The sequence below is a fragment of the Notamacropus eugenii genome, chromosome 5 (genome assembly GCF_028372415.1).
Source record: "Notamacropus eugenii isolate mMacEug1 chromosome 5, mMacEug1.pri_v2, whole genome shotgun sequence".
NCBI classification, from domain to species: domain Eukaryota; kingdom Metazoa; phylum Chordata; class Mammalia; order Diprotodontia; family Macropodidae; genus Notamacropus; species Notamacropus eugenii.
Window position 1 is genome coordinate 126380997 of NC_092876.1, and position 20788 is coordinate 126401784.

The 20788-nt window shown below is 42.3% G+C and overlaps 1 protein-coding gene across 2 annotated transcripts in view; it reads right to left on the minus strand.

Moving 5' to 3' along the window:
- MYO7A (myosin VIIA) overlaps positions 1-20788 on the minus strand; it is a 182542-nt gene that overhangs the window by 54804 nt on the left and 106950 nt on the right. For both annotated transcript variants that reach the window (XM_072610771.1, XM_072610770.1), the window contains 8 exons: positions 20518-20727; positions 19344-19547; positions 17252-17428; positions 15703-15792; positions 12583-12710; positions 9301-9427; positions 7266-7385; positions 3011-3184 (listed from right to left, as the gene is read on the minus strand). In XM_072610771.1, coding sequence (XP_072466872.1) covers positions 3011-3184; positions 7266-7385; positions 9301-9427; positions 12583-12710; positions 15703-15792; positions 17252-17428; positions 19344-19547; positions 20518-20727 — 1230 coding nt within the window. The remainder of the gene's footprint in view (positions 1-3010; positions 3185-7265; positions 7386-9300; positions 9428-12582; positions 12711-15702; positions 15793-17251; positions 17429-19343; positions 19548-20517; positions 20728-20788) is intronic.

Sequence of the window (20788 nt, forward strand, 5' to 3'; positions counted from 1 at the left end):
TTTCTATTTCTGAAGTTATTCAAACTAAAAGCTGTACTTAGACTTTTTGGATGCCCTATATTATGTGGGCATCATCTCATGTGCCTGGAATGTATCCCATCCTTTTCTTAACCTCACAGAGTCTAATATCTCTCTTTCTTTAAGACACAGTTCAAGTACCATCTTCTGCATGAAGCTTTACCATGTTCCTCCTACTGGCTGGTGCCTTTCCTCCTATGTTATTGTATGTCATTATTTTTGTATTAAATACTATGTATTTAATTATTTTTTACATATGAATAGGGATTGTTTCATTCTTTGTGTGTGTATCCCCAGCATCTAGTATTTGTTGATTGATTACTCCTGCCTAGGTATATGTCATACTCTACTATCCCCGCCCCTGCCGACCAGTACATAAGCATATATACATATAGGAGGATCAGGCATTGCAAATTTTATCCCTATACCCCTAGCGTTGAACATGCTGACTCATTGCTGCTGTTCAGTCCTGTCTGATTCTTCATGACCCCATTTAGGGTTTTATTAGCAAAGATACTGAAGAAGTTTGCCATTTCCTTCTCCAGCTCATTTTACAAATGAGGAAACTGAGGCAAACAGGGTTGAGTGACTTGCCTAGGATCACACAACTGGTGAGTATCAGAGGCCGAATTTGAACTCAGCTCTTTCTGACTTCAGGCCTGGTGCTCTATCTACTGCACCAACCAGGCTGCCTCCTGTCTCAGTCTTTCTTACTCATAGTTGTTGCTTAATAAAGGCCAGTTGAGTTGAAAGTCAGTGATTTTTTTTCCATAGCAAGGGTGAGTAACCATAGTAATAGTAATAATAATTAATTAATAAATTACATTTCTAAAGTACTTTAAGGTTTGCAAAACAGCTGCCTGTGAGGTAGGGAGTGTAAGATTTACTACTGTCATTTTAAGGCTGAGGACTCTGAGGCTCAGAGTGTGAAATGATTTGCTCAAGCCCACATAGCCAGGAAGAAAGTAACAGAACCCCACAGTTTTGTGACTCTAAGCCCACTACACATTCTACTATGCTGTTGTCGCCTGTGAGGCAGAATATCAAAAAGCACAGCTCGAGAGCTGGACAGAACCTCAGAGGTCATGTAGTATAAGCCCCACATTTTACAGAGAGTAAAACAGTAAAGTATCTTGCTCAAGGCCACAGGAGTAGAAAGTGTGTGTGGGTGTATGTGTGCATGTATGTGTATGTGTGTGCATGTGTATATAGCAGGGGAATGATTATAATAGCTTGCATTCTGAAAGAAATTATTTTTCTATTAACAACCAATTGTTAGTTGTAAGTTAGGATCTGGGCTTTCTCCTTTATTTCTTCATTTAGGGCCCAGGCCCTGTAGAAGGTCAGTCAGTCTCTGAAAGACATGAAATTGCCCCAATCCTCAGAGAACAAGCTCCTGCATCTTGGAATCTTGGGCCAGACCCTACCCATCTAGGAGACCTTAATTTTTTTTAGAGAGTAAACAGAATCCAGTTTAGACCAATTCTTGCTCCAAAGAAATGAGCCCCTGTCCTTACACCCCTCCATTAGAGCTTAGGCTGACCCAGCTCATGAAGGAGAAAACAACCAGAAGGATGTGGATGGAGATGGATTCCCCCATCCAGATGGTGGAGGCAGCTGAGTCCCGTGATTAAGTCCCATTCTCAGCAGGAAAAGCCGAAGATGTCTAGCCCACCTCATCACTAAGTGTCCATCAGTTAGGGTTGATTTTCACTTGCCAGGTACATTTTCTATCCAAAGATATTTAAGGCTTTCAGGTTATCCATGTTTTTGCCTTGGTTGCTGAGAGAAACCACTAACCATCAATTTATTGATTATTAGCTAGCCTAATTAATAAATTTTTAATTGCCCAGAACCTCTGTCTCTAGAGTTTTTCATTCATAACCCTTCAAAAGACTCTACATATGTTATTTCACTTGATTCTGTCTCTGGTTGTTCCCTGTGCCTGGAACATTCACCTCCTCCGCTCTGATTATTGACCTTTCTGGGCTTCTCTAAGTTCCAACTAAGATCTCATCTACAGAAAGCTTTCACCAACCCCTCTTAATTCTAGTGCCTTTCCTCTATGAACTATTTCCTATTTATACTGTATATAGCTTGCTCCATATAAATCTGTTTCCATGTTGTCGTTCCCTTTAGATTTTAAGTTCCTTGAAGGCAGGGTCTATCTTTGCCTCTATTTGTATCTCCAGCACTTAGCACAATGCCTGGCACGCAGTAGACACTTAATAAATGTTTACTGATTAACTGATCCTTACAAAAACCCTGTGAAAGAGGCATTATTATTGTTCCCATTTTACAGATGAGGAAACTGAGGTGGAACATGGCTAAGGGATTTGCCCAGGGTCACAGAACTAGTAAGTGTTATAGATAGGATTTGAACTGGTCTTCTTGACTTCAGATCCTTGTGCTCCAACCACTGCACCCCCTAGCTGTCTCAAGAAACACAAAAAAGAAAACACTAACCTCTGAATGCATTTCTTTTTCCCTTGAGAGCTTGCAAAGGGTTTTTCTGCACCATCTCATGGGAACTTCATAAAACCCCTTTGAGGCAGGTGGTGCTAGTACCCCCAGTGGGTTCAGCTCAAGAAGTGATGAAGGTAAAAGATCTGTATTCAAGTCAGACTTCTAATTAATCTAATTAATCACATATGTTAGCTGTGTACCTGAACATCAGCAAAACAGTTGTGTGACCTGGGGAAATCTTATCCCCCTCCCCAGGTTTCAGTTTTCTCCTCTTTTCTAACAGGGGGTGATCTACTTCACAAAGAGGCTGTGAAAATACCTTGTAACCTGCAAAGAACTATGGGCTTGTGAGCTTTTTAGTATTGTACCCATTTTACATAGGATGATAACTGAGACTCAGACAGAAGTGACTTGCCCATGATCACAGAGCTGCTGGGAGGAATGCTGGGAACTGAACATAGGCCTCCTGTGTATATCCAACACACCCTCCCCCTGGCCTTCTGGTCTGAATCTGAGCAGCACAAACCTTATCAAATAGGGCAATGTAGAGAGAAAACCCGAAACGGTCCCTGAGTGTTATCTTGTCCGCCAGGGAGTTGCAGAGCTCTCGGGCTGTTGTTGCTGAGTCAGCCAAGAGGGTCTTGGTGGTCCCATCCATAAATGTCACAGGCAACATGATGGGCTTCTTGGATTTCGTAGCCTATGATTTTTTAGGGTAAAATGAAACCACAGAAAGTTAGAGCTGAAAGAGACCTTGGAATGACCTGGGGTGCCCTTTGGGGATCAAATGTCCAAGCTGAGAAGGACTTTAGAACACAGAATGTCAGAAGGTCTTCGAACATAGGCTGGTAAGATCTCATTGTGATAAAAGAGCTGCCATAGGGCATTGTGCTTCTGGGCCCACTACTCCTTGGTGCACTATTCATGCTGGGAGATGGCATCTATGACAGGGTCATTCCCACTGCCCAAAGATGACACCTTGATCCAAAAAGCCAATGAGAAGAAGAATGCCCTAAAAAAGCAGAATTGGCCAGATAGAAAAGGAGATCCAAAAGCTCACTGAAGAAAATAATTCCTTAAAGATTAGAATGGAGCAGATGGAAGCTAATGACTACAGGAAAAATAAGGAAATTATAAAACAAAACCAAAGGAATGAAAAGATAGCAGACAATGTGGAATATCTCATTGGAAAAACAACTGACCTGGAAAAAAGATACAGGAGAGATAATTGAAAAATTATGAGACTACCTGAAAACCCTAGACATCATCTTTCATGAAATTATCAAGGAAAACTGACCCAATATACTGGAACTAGAGGGTAAAATAAATATTGAAAGAATCCCCTGATCACCTCCTAAAGGAAATCCAAAAAGAAAAACTCCTAGGAATATTGTAGCCAAATTCCAGAGTTCCCAGGTCAAGGAGAAAATATTGTAAGGAGTCAGAAAGAAACAATTCAAGTATTACGGAAATACAATCAAGATAATACAAGATCTAGCAGCTTCTACATTAAGGGATCACTGAGGGAGCTAGGATTAAAATCAAGAATCACCCATCCAGCAAAACTGAGTATAATACTTCAGGGGGGGAAATGGTCATTCAGTGATATAGAGGACAAGCATTCATGATGAAAAGACCAGAGCTGAATAGAAAATTTGACTTTCAAACATAAGAATCAAGAGAAGCATGAAAAGGTAAACAGGAAAGAAAAATCATAAGGGACTTACTAAAGTTGAACTGTTTGCATTTTTACATGGAAAGATAATATTTGTAACTCTTGAGACTTTTCTCAGTATTTGTGTAGTTGGAGGGATTATATACATATAGACAGAGGGTACAGGGTGAGTTGAATAGGAAGGGATGATATCTAAAAAAATAAATTAAGGAGTGAGAGAGGAATATATTGGGAGGAGAAATGGAGAAATGGAATGGGGCAAATTATCTCACATAAAAGAGGCAAGGAAAAAGCTTTTTCAATAGAGGGAACAAGGAGGGAGGTAACAGGGAAAAAGTGAAACTTACTCTCATCACATTTAGATTAAGGAGGGAATAACATGCACACTCAATTTGGTATAAAAATCTATCTTACACTATAGGAAGGTAGGGGAGAAGGGGATAAGTAGGGTGGGGGGATGACAGAAGGAAAGGCAAATGGGGGGAGGGGTAATTAAAAGTAAACACTTTTGGGGAGGGACAAGGTCAAAAGAGAGAATAGAATAAACGGGGTGGGGATAAGAAGGATAGAATGGAGGAAAATATAGTTAGTCTTTCACAACATGATTTTATGGAAGCCTTTTGCATAAATACACATATATTACCTATATTGAATTGCTTGCCTTCTCAGTGGGGATGGAGAGGGAGGGAGGAAGGGAGAGAAAATAGAACTCAAAGTTTTAAAAATTAATGTTAAAAATTGTTTTTACATGCAAGTGGGAAATAAGAAATACAGGTAATGGGGTATGGAAATCTATCTTGCCCTACAAGAAAAGAGAGAAGATGGGGATAAAGGAAGGGAGAGGTGTGATAAAAGGGAAGGTGGATTGGGGGAAGAGGTAATCAGATGCTGTCTTGGGGCAGGGGGAGGGGAGAGATGGGGAGAAAATCTGGAACTCAAAATCTTGAAATGTTGAAAACTAAAAATAAACAAATATATAAATAATATTTATATTATAATAATTACATTATATATTATATAACTATATATAATATGTGTTATATAATTATACAATAATTCTATATTATAAAATTTATAGAAAAAAAGAACTTTAAAAAAATGACACCTGAACAGGGCAAGCAGGAGACCCTAGAGAGTCTTTAAAACACAAAATATCAGAGGTGTAAGAGACTTTAGAACATAGAATATCGGAAGTTAGAGCTAAAAGGGACCCTTGAACATAGAATGTCAAAGCAAGAACAGATCTTATAAATCATCTGTTTCTCTGTTAGGAAAAGCATATGTATGTATGTATGTATGTATGTGTGTATATATATATATATATATATATACATGTATATATGTATCTATATCTACATATAAATATAACCACACTTAATTGTAGCCTCCTGGGGGGAAAGGAGAGTAGAAAAAGAACAAAGTAAAAAGTTCACAGCAGAAAACAAAAGAAAACCTACAAGGAAGCAAAGAAAAGATGGACAGCTCTCAATACACTGCACAGTATTTAATATATAGGCTTTCTTGAAATGAATATTTATTGCCATATTTTTTGAATCCTCTTACATCCTGTTGTGCATATTATGTTTTTTCTTTTCTTATTTTATATTTACATTTTATAAGTTTATAATATGTTCCCTTTTCTTTTCTTATTATGTATTTAAATTTTAATAACAATTTTTTAAATCATCTATTTCAATCTCATTTTATAGATAAAGAAAGTAAGACTTAGGAAAGGTAAATGACTTGACCACAGTCACTACCAAATAGATCCTGGGTGTCCTGCTTTTTAGTCCAGGACTCAGTCCATTGGACTATACTGTCCCCTCTTTGTTTTTTGACTGAATAAAGCCGAGTTCTTTTCTGTTGACCAATCAGCGTTGGGTATTTAGGTGTCCCATGCTAAATTTCAGATGACTGACTGATTGATACCAAATTAGGTTGTCCTACTCACAGTTTGGGCTGCCATCTCTGAAAGCAGCTGGGCCTTTGGAGATGCTAACATGCTAATCTGACCATCTGTACTGGTGGGAGGAATACCTGTTCCTTCCCTTAAAGTGCTCCCCTTTCTGTAGCAGTATTTTCACAAGTGGTTTTGTGGAGATAATCCACTCTGGACTATTGTTTAGCCTAAGGAAAGAAGGTGGGACTTACTTGTCATGTAACTTAAATGAAGTCAATGACCCTGTCACAGAACCACAGCATGTCAGAACTAGAAGAGAATTCAGAGGTAATCTTTTTCACAAGCTCAATTAGACTTCTCTTCTTTGGTCCCGGAGGGTGGAACTAAGAGTGATGGGGGGGACTGATGTTAATGTAGTAAAATATTTGCAGGCTGATTTCAGAACTGAAATAAGATAATGTAGAAATTAAAGCTTAATAAATGTTTACCATTTCAAAAAAAAAGGAGTGGTGGGTGGAAGCTATAAGCAGGTAGATTTAGACTTGATGTCGGGAAAAATCAGATGACAAGCAGAACTGTCCAAAGGTGCAGTGGGATTCCTCAGGAGTTATGACACTAATAACACACTTTATTGTTTAAAGATTACAGAACTCTTCCTCAAGATAACCCTATGAAGTGAGTAGTACAAGTATCATTAGTTCCATTTTATAGATGAGGAAATTAAGGCTAATTAATTAGCTAATTAATTAAGAGTGAATTAAAAGGCTAAGGAATTAAGAGATGAGGAGACCTGACTAAGATCATACAACTAATAGATATCAGAGCTGAGATTTGAACCCAGGTCTCCTGCCTCCAACTTCAATGCTCTTCCCACCACACCACACTAGGCTCCCTTTTCCTACAGGTTTTCAAATGGAGACTGAATGGTTCTATGTTAGAGATTCTGTACAGGGGATTCCTGCTTAGGTATAGATTGGATTGGATTCCCTTTGAGATCCTTTCCAGCCCTGAGATTCTGTGATTTTCAGGCAAGTAGAAGGGTAAGGCAGTACTCTGGCATAAGAATATAAGCTCCTTGAGGGCATCCCCAGTGCTTAGCACAGTGCCAGGCATATAATTAGTTGAATGATTGACGGTTTAAGGTTGACAGAGGCAATGGTAGGCAGTTACTGGCTTGGACCTACATAAAGCCAGTCTAGCCCATACCTGTAGTTCCAGCCAGCTAGGGGGCTGGGTTCTGGTCCCGTTCACAAACGTCCTCCTCAGCCTCTCTTCACAGTAGGGGGCATAACCAGGCGGACCCCCATTCATGTAGTTCCTCAGATACTGTCAGATATACAAAGACATCAAGATGAGCAGTGAATGGTCAAGAGTAAACTTGTATTCAGTATTGGAGGGAAGGGAATCATAGATTTAGAGTTTAGAATGGCCTTATAAATCACCCAGTTCATCCTCTCTCCCCATTTGTAAAATGGGAAAATTGAGACCAGAAATAGTGACTTGCCCATGACACTGGGTTACAAATAGCAGAGGAGAATTTGACCCTAGAGCCTCTGACTCCAAAGCCAGTGATTCCTTTTTGGTGTACTATAGTATCCTGTATGAGGGCTCATATGATGCTTTCCATACAAGTGGTCAGGGCACTATAGGATAAAACTAAGCCTTTTTCTAGAATTCTTTATGCTAAGACAAGGATTTCAAGGCAAGAGGGTGGAAGATGGACTTGGTGACCTCTCGGGGCTATCCCTAGATGCCCAGTGCCATTGGGTAACACTGATCTCCTGCACCTGAAGACAGAAGCTTCAAACAGAGGAATCTCAGCCACAGAGTGCTGGATGGCCTTGAGTCTTTCCCAACCACCCTACCCCACCCAAAAGAAAAGATCTCCTTCATGTTGAATCCCCATAGCACTTAGAGCTCTTAATGATGGGAACATAAATTTCTATTAAGATTTGCAATTTTCAAAAGATTTCCTCATGACCTGGGATCCAAACCCACTTCTGTGGCTCAGACTAGTGCTCTTTCCCCTCCCTACACCACGCTGCCCCTCCCAGTAAACATCCCCCTAAGCACGTGCTACCCTGTGTTGGCTCTGGCACTGCTGCCTGCCCCAGCGGATCAATCCACAAAGTCCCAGCTCTAGCAAAGCTACTTCCCATTTGGGAGAATGGAGAGGTCTGCCAACACTTTCCACTGAGGTCATCCGTCATGGAGAACAGCTAGTTTTAAGCCAGTTTGAGGGGAGACAAGGCATAAGTGAAAAGTGAAATAGCAGTCTGGGAGTCCCAGTGTGGAAAGGGTACTGCTGTACTTAGAGAAGACCTGGGTTGTGGTCCTAGCTCTGGCACTTGCTAGCAGGAAGCCTTTCCCAACCCCCTTTGGTGCTAGGGCCTTCCCTCGGCTTATCCTAGATATAGCTTATTTGTACGTAGTCATTTGCATGTTCTCTCTTCTATCAGACTGGGAGCTCCTTGAGAGCAGGGGCCATGCTTTCCTCTTTCTTTGTATCCCCGGTGCTTAGTACAGTGCCTAGCACACAGCAGGATCAAAGGAGATCATTATAAAGTACTTAGCACAGTGCCTGGCACATGATAAGTGCTATATAAATGTTAGCTATTATCATTAATTATTATTATCATTACTGTAATTATTAGGCACTTAGCAGATATTTATCACCTGACTGCTTTTCTTTGTATCCCAGTGTTTAGTATGGTGCCTAGCACATAGACAATTAATGCTTCTGATTTCCTCTCTGGACCTCGGTCTCTTTTATAAAATGAATATAGCAATCCCTCCCCTGTCTAGGGTTACTTTGTCAACCCATAGGAAGCAAATCAGTGTGAGCTACTACAATAATATATGCTCTCAGGACTGTGCAACCCAGGGATTCCTCACTCACAGTGTTATAGAACCACCTTCCATTGCCCTGTTCTGGGAGTACCTGTCTCCCTCAGAATCTACCCATTTAAATCTAGATGAAGGGATCTGGGTCTAATCTGTGTGTTCCTAGGAGAATGAGTTTCCCTTAGAGGGAGACTCGTTGGTCTGTAATGGAAGGAAGGGACCAGGAAAGCCAGCCTTAGTTGGTCAGGTTATGGGGATTAGCCACAACTAATGCAATCTGATAGAGACCTGGTAGTTTTTCTCTGTGAGAGAAGTTCTGAGGTGCCCTTATCTCTGATCTGCTTCTAACACCCGGGAAAGAAGATGCTTTCCATGCCCCTTCCCACCCCCCTATTACCTTGACAAATTTTTCAGAAGGTGCAAAACACCCCACACACAGGGACACCAGGATCCACCCTCGGGCATAGCTGCTCTTGGAAGGGTTATGGGTGAGCTGTTTGCAGATCTGACAGTATATTTCATCCCTAGAAAGCACAAGGCAGGCAGGGTTAGTTAATCATGTAGTGAGTACCTGAGAGAATACAATATGGATGAGGGGCTGGGCAGGCTTGGGTTCAAATCCCTGATGGACCATAGATCCCCTAAAGAACCGGTGATGACATCATCATCGTCTTCATCATAGTCATTATCATCACAATAACCATATTAGCTACTATTTATATAGGACTTAAGGTTGGCAAAGGCTTTTTACCTATGTCATCAGTCAATCAATAAACATTTAGTAAGTGCCTACCACATGCCAGGCACTGTGCTAAGTTCTAGAGACACAAAAAGAGGGGCAAAAGCCAGTCCCTGCACCCAAGGAGCTCACAGTCTAATGGGAGAGACAACACGCAAACAAGTATGTGCAAACAAACTATATTCAGGATAAATAGGAAATAATTAGCATGGGAAAACACTGGGACTATGAGGGGTTGAGAGAGGCTTTATTTAGAAGGAGGCATCTTAGCTGAGACTTCAAGGAAACTGGGAGGTGGGGTTCAGGAATCAGCGCAGAGGAGGGAGAGTATTCCAAACATAGGGAACAGCAGAGAAAATGCCCATGGTTAAGAGATGGAGTGTCTTGTTCATGGGAGAGCCAGGAGGCTGGTGGACCTGGATCAAAAAGCACATGTTGGGGTGTAACAAGACTGGGAAGATGGCAAGGGGCTAGGTTGGGAAGGACTTTTAAAGGTAATAGAGCACTTTGATTCTGGAGGCAATAGGAAGCCATTGGGCTATACCAAGCTGGGGACGGTGATGTCTCGATTGGACCTTGTATGTAAGGTGAGTTTTTTAGTGTAAGTAAGGTGAATTTTATTGTTCAGTTTCCCAGGACCCATAGCTATAACAATCTCTTGTTCCCAAGTATTAGATATGAGTTTCCACAGTTATGGTTCAAAACATCTCCACCACACTTGTACAGAGTTACATAGTGGTAAATAAGATGATTATCCACTGCAGCTGCGCAGTGAGATACAGGGATGAGGTGAGGTAAACTTGTGAGGCTATTGTTGGCAATATGCCTTCTTTGTCTATTGCCCTATAAAGCAGGTGGGTACTACTCAAGGGATGGGGGATGCACAAGTTGGAATGCTGTGTGTGCCTCAATGGGCCCCCATTGAGACTTGGGGGGATTTAGAGGAAGCACAAATTATGCCTATCTTGATGGACTCCATCAAGGCTAGGGGTAGTTGCCTTGCTTCTCACCAGCCCCTGCGAGAAGGATGATCAGGGAGTGCTGTAGGAGTTGTGCTCCCATTATCAGCAACCTCTTGTGAGAAAACCAGACTAGAATAAAGTAAGGTTATTAACCCCTTCTTAGTCTTTCCTGTCTGACTTCACCAAGAGTGAACCTGTGCTAGCCGTCCTCAAGCGTGCTATACTTATCTGTCTTACAGACCTGCATCTTAGGAAAATCCCTTTGGTGGCTGAGTGGAGGATAGAATGGAGTGGAAGGAAGCTCAAGGCCCACAGACCCACCAACAGGCTATAGGAGTAACCCAGGTGATAAGGGTCTGCACCAGAGGGTGACAGTGCCAGAGGAGAGAAGGGGGCATATTTGAGAGATGTTGCAGATATGAAATTGACAGGCCTTGGTAAGAGATATTGGGGTAAGGAGTAGAGAGAAATGCAGGAGGACTCCTGCCTAGGTTATGAGCCTTTTATCTAATCTGATCTTTATAACCCTGGGAGATAAGGTTTGTTATTACTATACTCATTATTATAATTGAGGAGACTGCAGCCTGGAGGGGATAAATGACTTGTCCAGGGTCACACAGCCAGTAAATATCTAAGGAGTTATTCAAAGTCAGGTCTTCCTGGCCCTAAGTCCTGACTTTAACTACTATGCCACCTCGATGTCTACCTAATGGACCAATTCTGGAAATGTACATGGGTATGACATTCCCTTGGGAATGGAGTATCACTGACTTAAACAGCCAAGAGAAAAGAGCCCCAAATCTGGAGTCAGGAGAGCTGTACTCCATCAAGGCAGATAGATGGCATATTGCCGAGGGCTAAGACCTGTTAACTCACCAGCTGTGTGATTCCTGAGCGCAGCTAGGAAAATCTGAGTATTTAACGCTGCAAGACTAGGACAGTCTTGCTCTGTCTTGCTCAGGGGAGAAGATTCTGCTTCCAAAACATGAGCATCATGCCCTAGGCTAGGGGAGGGGGGCAGGGCTACCTTGCACCCCCACCCCCAGTGCCCCTGTGGCCACAAGAATCCAGGTTGGGCCTCAGGTTTGTTTCATTTGTCCTTTTCAGTTCTAGGCTCAGGCAGTGGAATTCCCCAGATCCGGGAGCTCAGGCCATGGTGACCCTAGAGCCAGGATTCCAGGCTGATTGTTGCTGCTAGCCCAGAAGAGAAGCCCCGAGAAGCCCAGGGTGCTGGGGCTTTGGGCTTGGAACAAGGTGGGACTAGAAACTGAATTAAGTTGTGAACCTAATCTTCTCCCAGAGACTGAGATGGTATAAGGGGTAATTATGTCCTCCTGCCCATTGCTCCCCATGTTGAAGGGGGAAACATCTGCATGTTTGCTCTTTCTATACAAGTAAATATTCCTCTATAAAGGCTAATCTGACTTAAATGATTAAATGGAACTGAAGTACTAGGGTCCCTAAAACTGCAAGAACACAATTGGTGGGAAGTTCAGCCAGTGTCAAGAGACTAGACACCCTCAATTCCCTTAAGGAACTCTAGGAGAGGGAAGGAAATATAACAACTGGTCTTCAGGCAGTAGGGGCTAGAGTGGTCACTACCACACTAAAAACATCAGTATCTTAGAATCATGAAACACAGAATTTTTGAGTCACAGAGTGTTAGGCTCTGAGTTGGAAGGAGAATCTAGTCTGAATGACTTCAAGAGGAAATACTGTGCCATCCCCGACAGAGATCATCTACTTTCTGTCTGAATACCTTCAGAAATGTGAAGTTTCCTACCTCACTAGGCTGCCCCCTTCACTTCTGGGAGAAGCTCTAATTCATTATATTGAGCAGAAAGTGGCATTCCCACAGAACCCACCCATTAGCCCTAATTCCATCCTCTAGGACTGAGCTGAACATGTCAGCTCCCTTTCTCTCTAGACCAGCCCTCCCTTCATTCTCTCCTCCAGACAGCCTCCTGTTACTGTGTACCTCAGGGCAGGCCGTAGGATGCCATTCCCAATGATGAAGTGAAGCTTCTCCAAGTTAGAGGTGGGTCGGTCCTCCAGCATACTGTTTCCCTGGACTGTAGACTCCCCATCATGCAGTCTTTTGGTTACCTGAAGGGTCAGGAACCAGAATGGGGGAAAAAATGATTTAGAAACAATTAAGTGGACTGGTAGCTGTATCTTTGGCTGGATCTGAATCCTAGGAACCCAAGTCTCCTTATTTCTTCTAAATCTAACTGGCAGAACTGACCAGGTCACTGAATCCATTTCTCTCCCAGTCTTTCCCTCCACACCTCTCTCCCCTGCTGACTCTTGCTCTGAGATTCTCAATTCTCCCTGCGTCCTCTTTGAGCTTGAGTATCCTTCTTCCACCATATTTCTCTGTAAATCCATGTCCCTAGCTTTGACCCAGGACTCACCTCATCCCAGAAGCCCACCCTGATTAAACACCATCAAACCTTGGTCACTGCTTAAGTTTGTGCTCATTGATGGAAACAGCCTGGAGAGCAGCAGGGCCATGCACCTGCTTATAATAGAAGGCCCCTCCCATCTCCCACGCTCCTATTGTACTTAGCACCAAACCATCCATGCAACCAGTACAAGCAAATGCTTGTTGGAAGGAAACAAGTAGCATTTATCAAGCAGCTGTTATGTGCCTGACGGGTTTTTATGTTTATATGTTTATGTTTCCTCTCTTGGAGAAGGAAATAGCAAAACATTCTAGTATCTTTGCCAAGAAACCCCAGATGGGGTCATGAAGAGTCAGACAATTGAAAAATGACTGAACACAGCAGATGTGCCTGGAACTTTGCTGAGTGCTTTACAAAATCGTCTCATTTGATCCTTACAACCACCCTGAGGGGGAGGTGCTGATATGATCCCCATTTTATATTTGAGAAAAGTGAGGCAGCCAGAGGTTAAGTGACTTTGTCCAGGGTCATACAACTAGTAAATGTCTGGATTTGAACTCAGATATCCTCGCCTTTATTGCTGAATAAATTTGTGTATTAATAGATAAATTAAAAATAAGGGAATGAATGAGTAAATGAATAAATAGATGGACAGATGATGAATAATGAATAGGTAAATGGAAAACTGAGTGAATGAGTGAATGACTGATTGAATCAGTGAAAGGCAAATTAATGCACAACTGATGGAGCTGTGAACTGATCCAGCTATTCTAGAAAATATTTTGGAATTATACTAAAAAAAAGTCCCCAAACTTCACATACCCCTTGACTCAGTGGCAAGTTTTCACATACACCAGATTACTTATAAGAGCACATTTTGTAGTAGCAAAACCCTGGAAAGAAAGTGTCAACTTGCTTAACTACTTTAAAAAAAATTAGAGAGGATTCTACTGAGGCAAGGCAGGTTTTTTTTAAAGCATGAATTAAACATAAAAAACAGAATCTCTCTCCTCTCTAACTATCCCCTTTACATAAGTGCCACAATAATTTTTCTAAACTATCACTCCCCTGCTCAAGAATTTTCAATGACTCCCTGTTATCTGTAGAATAAGAGACAGACTTTTTAATCTGCCATTTAAAGTCTCTCAGAATCTGGCTCTAGCCACCTTCTTTCTAGGCTTATTTTGCATCCCCTTTTTTCTTCATTTCAAATAAATGGTTTATCTGTAGACCCTCAAACTTGGTGTCTCCCACCCTGCCATCTCCATACCTTTGCAAGGGCAATGCCTCATGCCTTTTAGAATCCACAGCTTCACTGAAGACTAAACTGCTGCACAGCTACTGAAGGGAAGCCTTTCCTGATCTGTCTCACTTTGTCAATCAAGCCCTCCCTGATTTTTCCTGCCCACAACCATTATCTCTTTCCATGTTGTATCCCCGCTGTAGTTCCTGGGGGCAAGGACTGTTTTCCGACTTGTCACATCCCCCACGGCTAGCACAGTGCTTTGCACATTTTTAAAAAACTGTAATATGGGAAGTTTCCAAAGGAGGAAACTCCCTCTGCCTACCCAGATAGCCCCTCTTCTGCAACTTACAGTCTTACTCTCAGTGCAGAAACCAGATTAAAATGTAATTGGGAAGTATTTAACAGAATAAAGAAAAATATAATAAAACAAAGCGTTCATATGTAGTTTTCTAAGTCAATGTACAGCCTGCTGGCCCAATTCCTATTTGAGTTTGAACCCAATGACCTGGAGTGAGGGTAGATTAAGGGAGTGACTTACCCAGAGCTCCACAGCCAGAATATGTCAGAGGTGAGAGGCCCCTGAGCCCAGGACTCTCAGACTCAGAGGCTAGTTCTCTAGTCATTCTTCCTATCACTTTGCATGTAAAAGACCCTTATTTAAGGCTTGTTGAGTTAGATAGTGGAGAGGTGTATAAACTATAAAAATTGCCTCTCATTTTGGATATGGTTAAGCATTTAATAAATGTTCGTTGAAATAGATGAGTGGAGAGAAGGACTTGTGTATAAACTATAACTCCCTCTCACTTTGCATGTAGTAGGCACTTAAATACTTGAATTGGAGGAAAGGAGGGAGAGAGGGACATATGTATAAATTGCATTAACTGCCTCTCAGTTTCCATATAGTAAACACTTAATAAATTCTTGTTGAATTGGATGGAGGGAGAGATGGATGTATGTATAAAGTATACTAACTTCCTAATGGTCTCCCTGCCTCCTGGCTGTCTCTTCTCCTCACTACAGCTACCTAAGGTACCAGTCTGATCACATCACTCCCCAGCTCCAAAGGCAGCCTAGAGGCAGCCAGGTGGTGCGGTAGATAGATAGCTGGACCTGAAGTCAGAAAGACCTGAGTTCAAATGTGGCCTCAGACAGCTGTGTGACCCTGGGAAAGTCACTTAATTTTGTTTATGTCAGTTTCCTCAACTGTAAGATGTCAATAGACCTACCTCCTAGGACTGTTATGAAGTCCTAGCTTGCACCCACCTCCAAGGACTGTTATGAAGATCAAATGTGATCATATTTGTAAAGCATTTAGCACAATGCCTGGCACATAGTAAGTGCTTAATAAATGCTCATTCCCTTCCTTAAAATTTCCTGGAGTGCTATACTTGAGTTTTCTCCCTGGACCTATCCCCACTCTCCCTTACACTATGCTCATGGCCCTCACCTCTTCTGTCAGCTTTGATTTTTTCTTCAGGGTCAGGTGGACCAGTTTATGTCTCACACTGCTCTTCTTGAGGCCATCTGAATGTCCGCCCTAAAGGGGGGAAGAAGGATTTAGTTCAAAGAATTGATCTGAAACAAACCATTGGCATAAGGCAGTTAGTGAAAGGGAAAGAGTCCTGGCTTGGGGAGGAGAAAGCTGGAGTGAGTGCTGAAGGTCCTGACTGTCACTGACTCACTGTATGACTGCACAGATCACTACTCAAGAATTTCAGTGGTTTCCTACCATCCCTAAAATAAAATGGAAACTCCTCAGCTTGGCATTTAGAGCCTTGAACCATCCAACTCCAGTGCAGCTTGGTGGGGTTACTGCATGTAACTCTCTTGTGTATTTTCCATTTCAGCCAAAATTGGCCTAACCACAGTTCCTGGTGGAAAGGGAGTTAAATTGTTCAAAATCAAATATAACAGTTACCCTCCTGGGATAGAATAAACCTAGCTCTCATGTCCCAGTTTCCACCCTACCATCCCTAGCCTGACAGAGGTGGGAAAGACAGAAAATAACTCAGAGTGACCAGAGAAAGTGACTTTTATCCAGTATCCCAAAAGAACCATATTCTTATTTTAAATTTCTGATTTGTAACGGGTAGAAATAATTTTGGTGCAGTACCCCTCAACAAGATAGGAGAAAGCAGATTTCAGAAAATCCTAGAAAGACTTGTGCAAATTGATACAAAGTGAAATGAGCAGAACCAGGAAAACATTGTACACAGTATCTGCAACACTGTATGCGGATCAGCTGTGAATGACTCAGCTCTTCTCAGCAATACAATGATTCAAGGTAAGTACAAAGGACTCAGGAACGAAAATGCTATCCATATCCAGATAAAGAACTGAATGCAGATCAAAGTATATTTTTTCATTTTATTCTTTCTCGTGGTTTTGCTTTATCTGTTTCTTCTTTCACAACTGTGACTAATATGCAAATTTTTTTACACGGTAGCACATGTATGACATATACCAAATTGGGTACCATTTTCAGAAGAGGGGAAGGGAAGGAGGGAGAAATAATTGGAACTCAAAAATTTTCTTGGCATGTAATTTGGGGAAAAAATAAAATACTATTTAAAAAATATAGGAGAGCTAAGAAGCGAGTTCAAACCATAACTGTCATCCCTCTCCTCTTCTCAACAAAGGCAGAAATCCAGGCTCTTTGATTGGGTTGAGGAATCTCCATATCAATCTATATAAACCATTGTTACACATATGCCCATGTTACAAATGTATAGCCTCCTACAAATTAGGAGTCACTGAAGTATTGAAAATATAATAATGAATAATGATAGCTCACAGTGATTTACAGTTTACAAAGTCTTTCCCAGATATCTCATTGGATCCTCACAACAACCCCGTGAGTCAGAAAGGAGCAGTGTTCTTATTAATGCCATTTTATAGATGACGTAATTGATCAGTAAAGAAAGGAAGGGCTTTGTTAAGTAGGCAGCAGAATGGGTCACCCCCTGTGATCTGTGGGCAGATGGCATCGGTCTCACCTCGCCCTCTCCCTGCAGGGCCTGAAGCTCCCTCTTGTATGTCTTCTTCCCTAGAGTCTCGTAGATCTTGGTCATCACAGGAATCTTCTCGCTGCCATCGCTCATTGCTGTATGGTACTTGGGCTCGGGAAGGTCTCCCATAAACCGAAGAATGGTGATCCATACTGCCAGCGCTGCCTGTTTAGGCAAGTGAACCCGACATTAAGGCAACTCCTATAACAATGACTTAGCCTCAGATTTATAAAAAGATTTATATTTATAAATTGTTCTTAATGGGAAGATTGAGGCCACATAGCCTAATGGACAGGGTACTTGACTTAGAGATAGGAAAACCTGTGTTCAAATCCTATCTCAGACACTTATTGGCTATGTTGGCTAGTTGTTTTTCAGTTGTGTCTGACTTTTTATGACCCCAGGTGGAGTTTTCTTGGCAAAGATACTAGAGTAGTTTACCATTTCCTTCTCCAGCTCATTTTACAGATGAGGAAACTGAGGCAAACAGGGTGGAGGGATTTACCCAAGGTCACACAGCTAGTAAGGGTCTGAAGCCAGATTTGAACTCAGGAAGATAAGTCTTCCTGACTCTGGGCCAGGTGCTTTTTCCACTGTCCACCTACCTGCCCTAGCTGCCTGAAGTCAGGAAAACCTGTGTTCAAATCTTACTTCAGCCACTTATTAGCTTTGTTTGTCTCTATATAATTCACTAAATTTCTTTATGACTCAGGTTACTAATCTATAAAATGAAAGGACTGGACTTTGTGGCCAATAAAGTCCCTTCAAATTCTTAGCCTATGATTTGTTCCTCATAGAAACTTGGTTAAGAGAAACAAGAAAGGGATTATTATTCCCGTCTTTAGGAACAGGGTCACTGAGGTCGAGTGTCATCTTACAGTAGTAATGCTACAATCACAATTTAGGTGTTTGTAATGATACTGTAGCGTACTCTATTTAGCTCTACAGAATAATGTGGCCAGTCATGACGAGAAAAGAAAAACAGAAATAGGCTTTTGTTAAATGCCTGTTATGTGCTGCATGGGGCAGCTAGGTGGTGCAGTGGATAGAGCACCAGACCTGGAGTCAGGAGGACCTGAGTTCAATTCTAGCCTCAGATTCACACTAGCACTTCTGTTACTACTGCTACCACCATCATTACCAAAATCTGGGGCACTATGGTACAATGGAGGGAGAACTGTCTTTGAATTTCGGAAACCCTGGGGTTAGATCCTGCCTCTGACACCTAGTGAGTGACCCTGGAAGAGTGGGCAGGTCCTTAACTTCTCCAAGATCTGAGGCTCCTTATACCATGAAATCACCCTTAAATTTTGGCTTAAGGTTTTCTGCCACATCATATTCTTCATGCCTGGAATGCGTCCCTTCATCTTCTCCACCTCAAAGCTTCTTTTCCTGGCTTCCTTCTAGACTTAGCTCAGATCTCCTCTTCTGCAGGTGTCCTTACCCTCTCCCTCCAGCTGCTTCTATCCCCTGTTCCAGTTGCTCCTATTTCCCCCACATATGACCTTCACATACTCTATATCTATCAGATATTTACACATTCTCTCCTCTTTTGGAATGGGAGCTTCTTGAGAACAAACACTGGGTTTGGGGTTTTGTTTAAATTATTGTTCTTTGTATTGAGCTCAGCACAGTGCTTGGCACATAGTAAGAACTTAATGTACTTTTTGACTGATTGACATTGACTTCTTTGATCTGTGCCCTGGCTCTAAAGCACCTACGCTGACCTAGAGGGCATGTTTACCTTGGTCTTCAGGCAGCTCTGTTTGTTTACACCTGTGGGCACAAGGTAGCCCTCAGAGTTACTGAGTATAACTGGTCTAGCTTAAGGAAAGTGGGGACTCCACTAGCCACTGGACGTAAGAATGGGAAATGCCTCTGAGTCCAATCCGCTCATTCTAGGGAAGGGGAAGTTGACGTAGGTCAATTGTCCCACAGCACATACCAAGAAGAACTAGAATTCAAATCCAGGTGTCTTGCCTCTATGGCCAGTCCTCCCTTCATCACATCATCCTACTAGCCATATCTCTCTTCCTCTAGCCCTTGGTCCTAGACCCCTCTGATTGCCATGTGATCTCACCAGCTGGTCTCCTTCATCATCATGATAGAGCAAAGGCTGCTTGAGAGGCCTGCGGGTATAGGTATGTGTTGTTGTGCCCTGAAAGTAGGTGGCTGCAAACTTGGCGAACTTGTACTCAGAGAGGTCCTCCTCTTCTTCATCTGGGAGGGGCAGGGCTGAATCCAGGTCATCCTCAACCATGAACTTCTTGGATCGCTCTAGGTCCTGGGGAAGGAATGGCAGGTTGGTTTTCAGAGGGTATGAGTCTGGTTGGGTAAGTAGATAGTGAAGAAGAGGGAATCCAAAAATCTCCATGCCTGGGACACACGCAGAAGTCAAGCCTGGACATATAACTGTAGATTGTTGGAGTTGGGGTGGAATTTAGAATATGAAATGTCAGAACTGGAAGGGACCTTAGAACAAATCGTGTTAGAACATAGAACACAGAATATCAGAGCTGGGAGAAACCTTAAAACATAGAATGTGGGAGCTGGGAGGGACCTTGGAACACAGAATGTCAGAACTACAAGGGACCTTAGAATGTAGAAGCTAGAGGGGAGCTTAGAATACAGAATATTAGAACATAAAATAGAATGTCAGAACTAGAAGAGACCTAAAAACAAAGAATGTCAGAATTACAAGGGGCCTTAGAGAATAGAATGTGGAATGTTAGAACACAAGAACATAGACTATCAAAGCTAGAAGGAACCTTAGAAAGTAGAATGTCAGAGCTGTAAGGAGTCTTAGAATGTAGGAGCTAGAGGGAACCTTAGAATATAGAACATTAGAACACAAGAACACAGAATGTCAGAGCTAATAGGGACCTAAAAACATTTCCAAAGCCAGAAGAACACAGAATATCAGACCTGAAAGGGGGTCCTGAGTAATAATTTATTCTAATCCCATCATACCAATTAGGAAATTGATTCGCAGAGAGGGGAAGTGACTTGTCCAAAGTTACACAGCTAAGTGAGTAGTCAAGGAAGGATCTGAACCTTCCTCCAAATTCAAAGCTCTTTCTACTCATTCTCAATAGATCTTCCCCTATGGCCAGAGCACTCTGGCTCTAATCATTTGGTTGCCTAGAATTTGGTTAGTCTGTTGCTCCCCAGCCCACTACTGCACCCTTCCCACCCACCAGACAGAGGGGATCATGGAGATTCCCTCTGGGGTTGTCCCCTTCCCAAGAAAGTACCTCAAAACCAGTGGGTGCCTGACCCTCCTGGCCTGGAAGCGATGATGTAGTTCCCAGGAAGCCAAACATTTTGTCCACCATATCAGAATCATTGACAGGCTCATTTCGGGCCCTCTCCATCTTATCCAGTAGCTCCTTTTTCCTCCGGGCCTCTTCTTTCTCCTTCACTTCCCTCTCAGCATCTTCCCGGGCCAGCTGAGCCAGGCGTACCTATGGGCAGGAGGGAGACAGAAGGGCATCATTTTCGGTAATCATGACCGATCAACTCTGC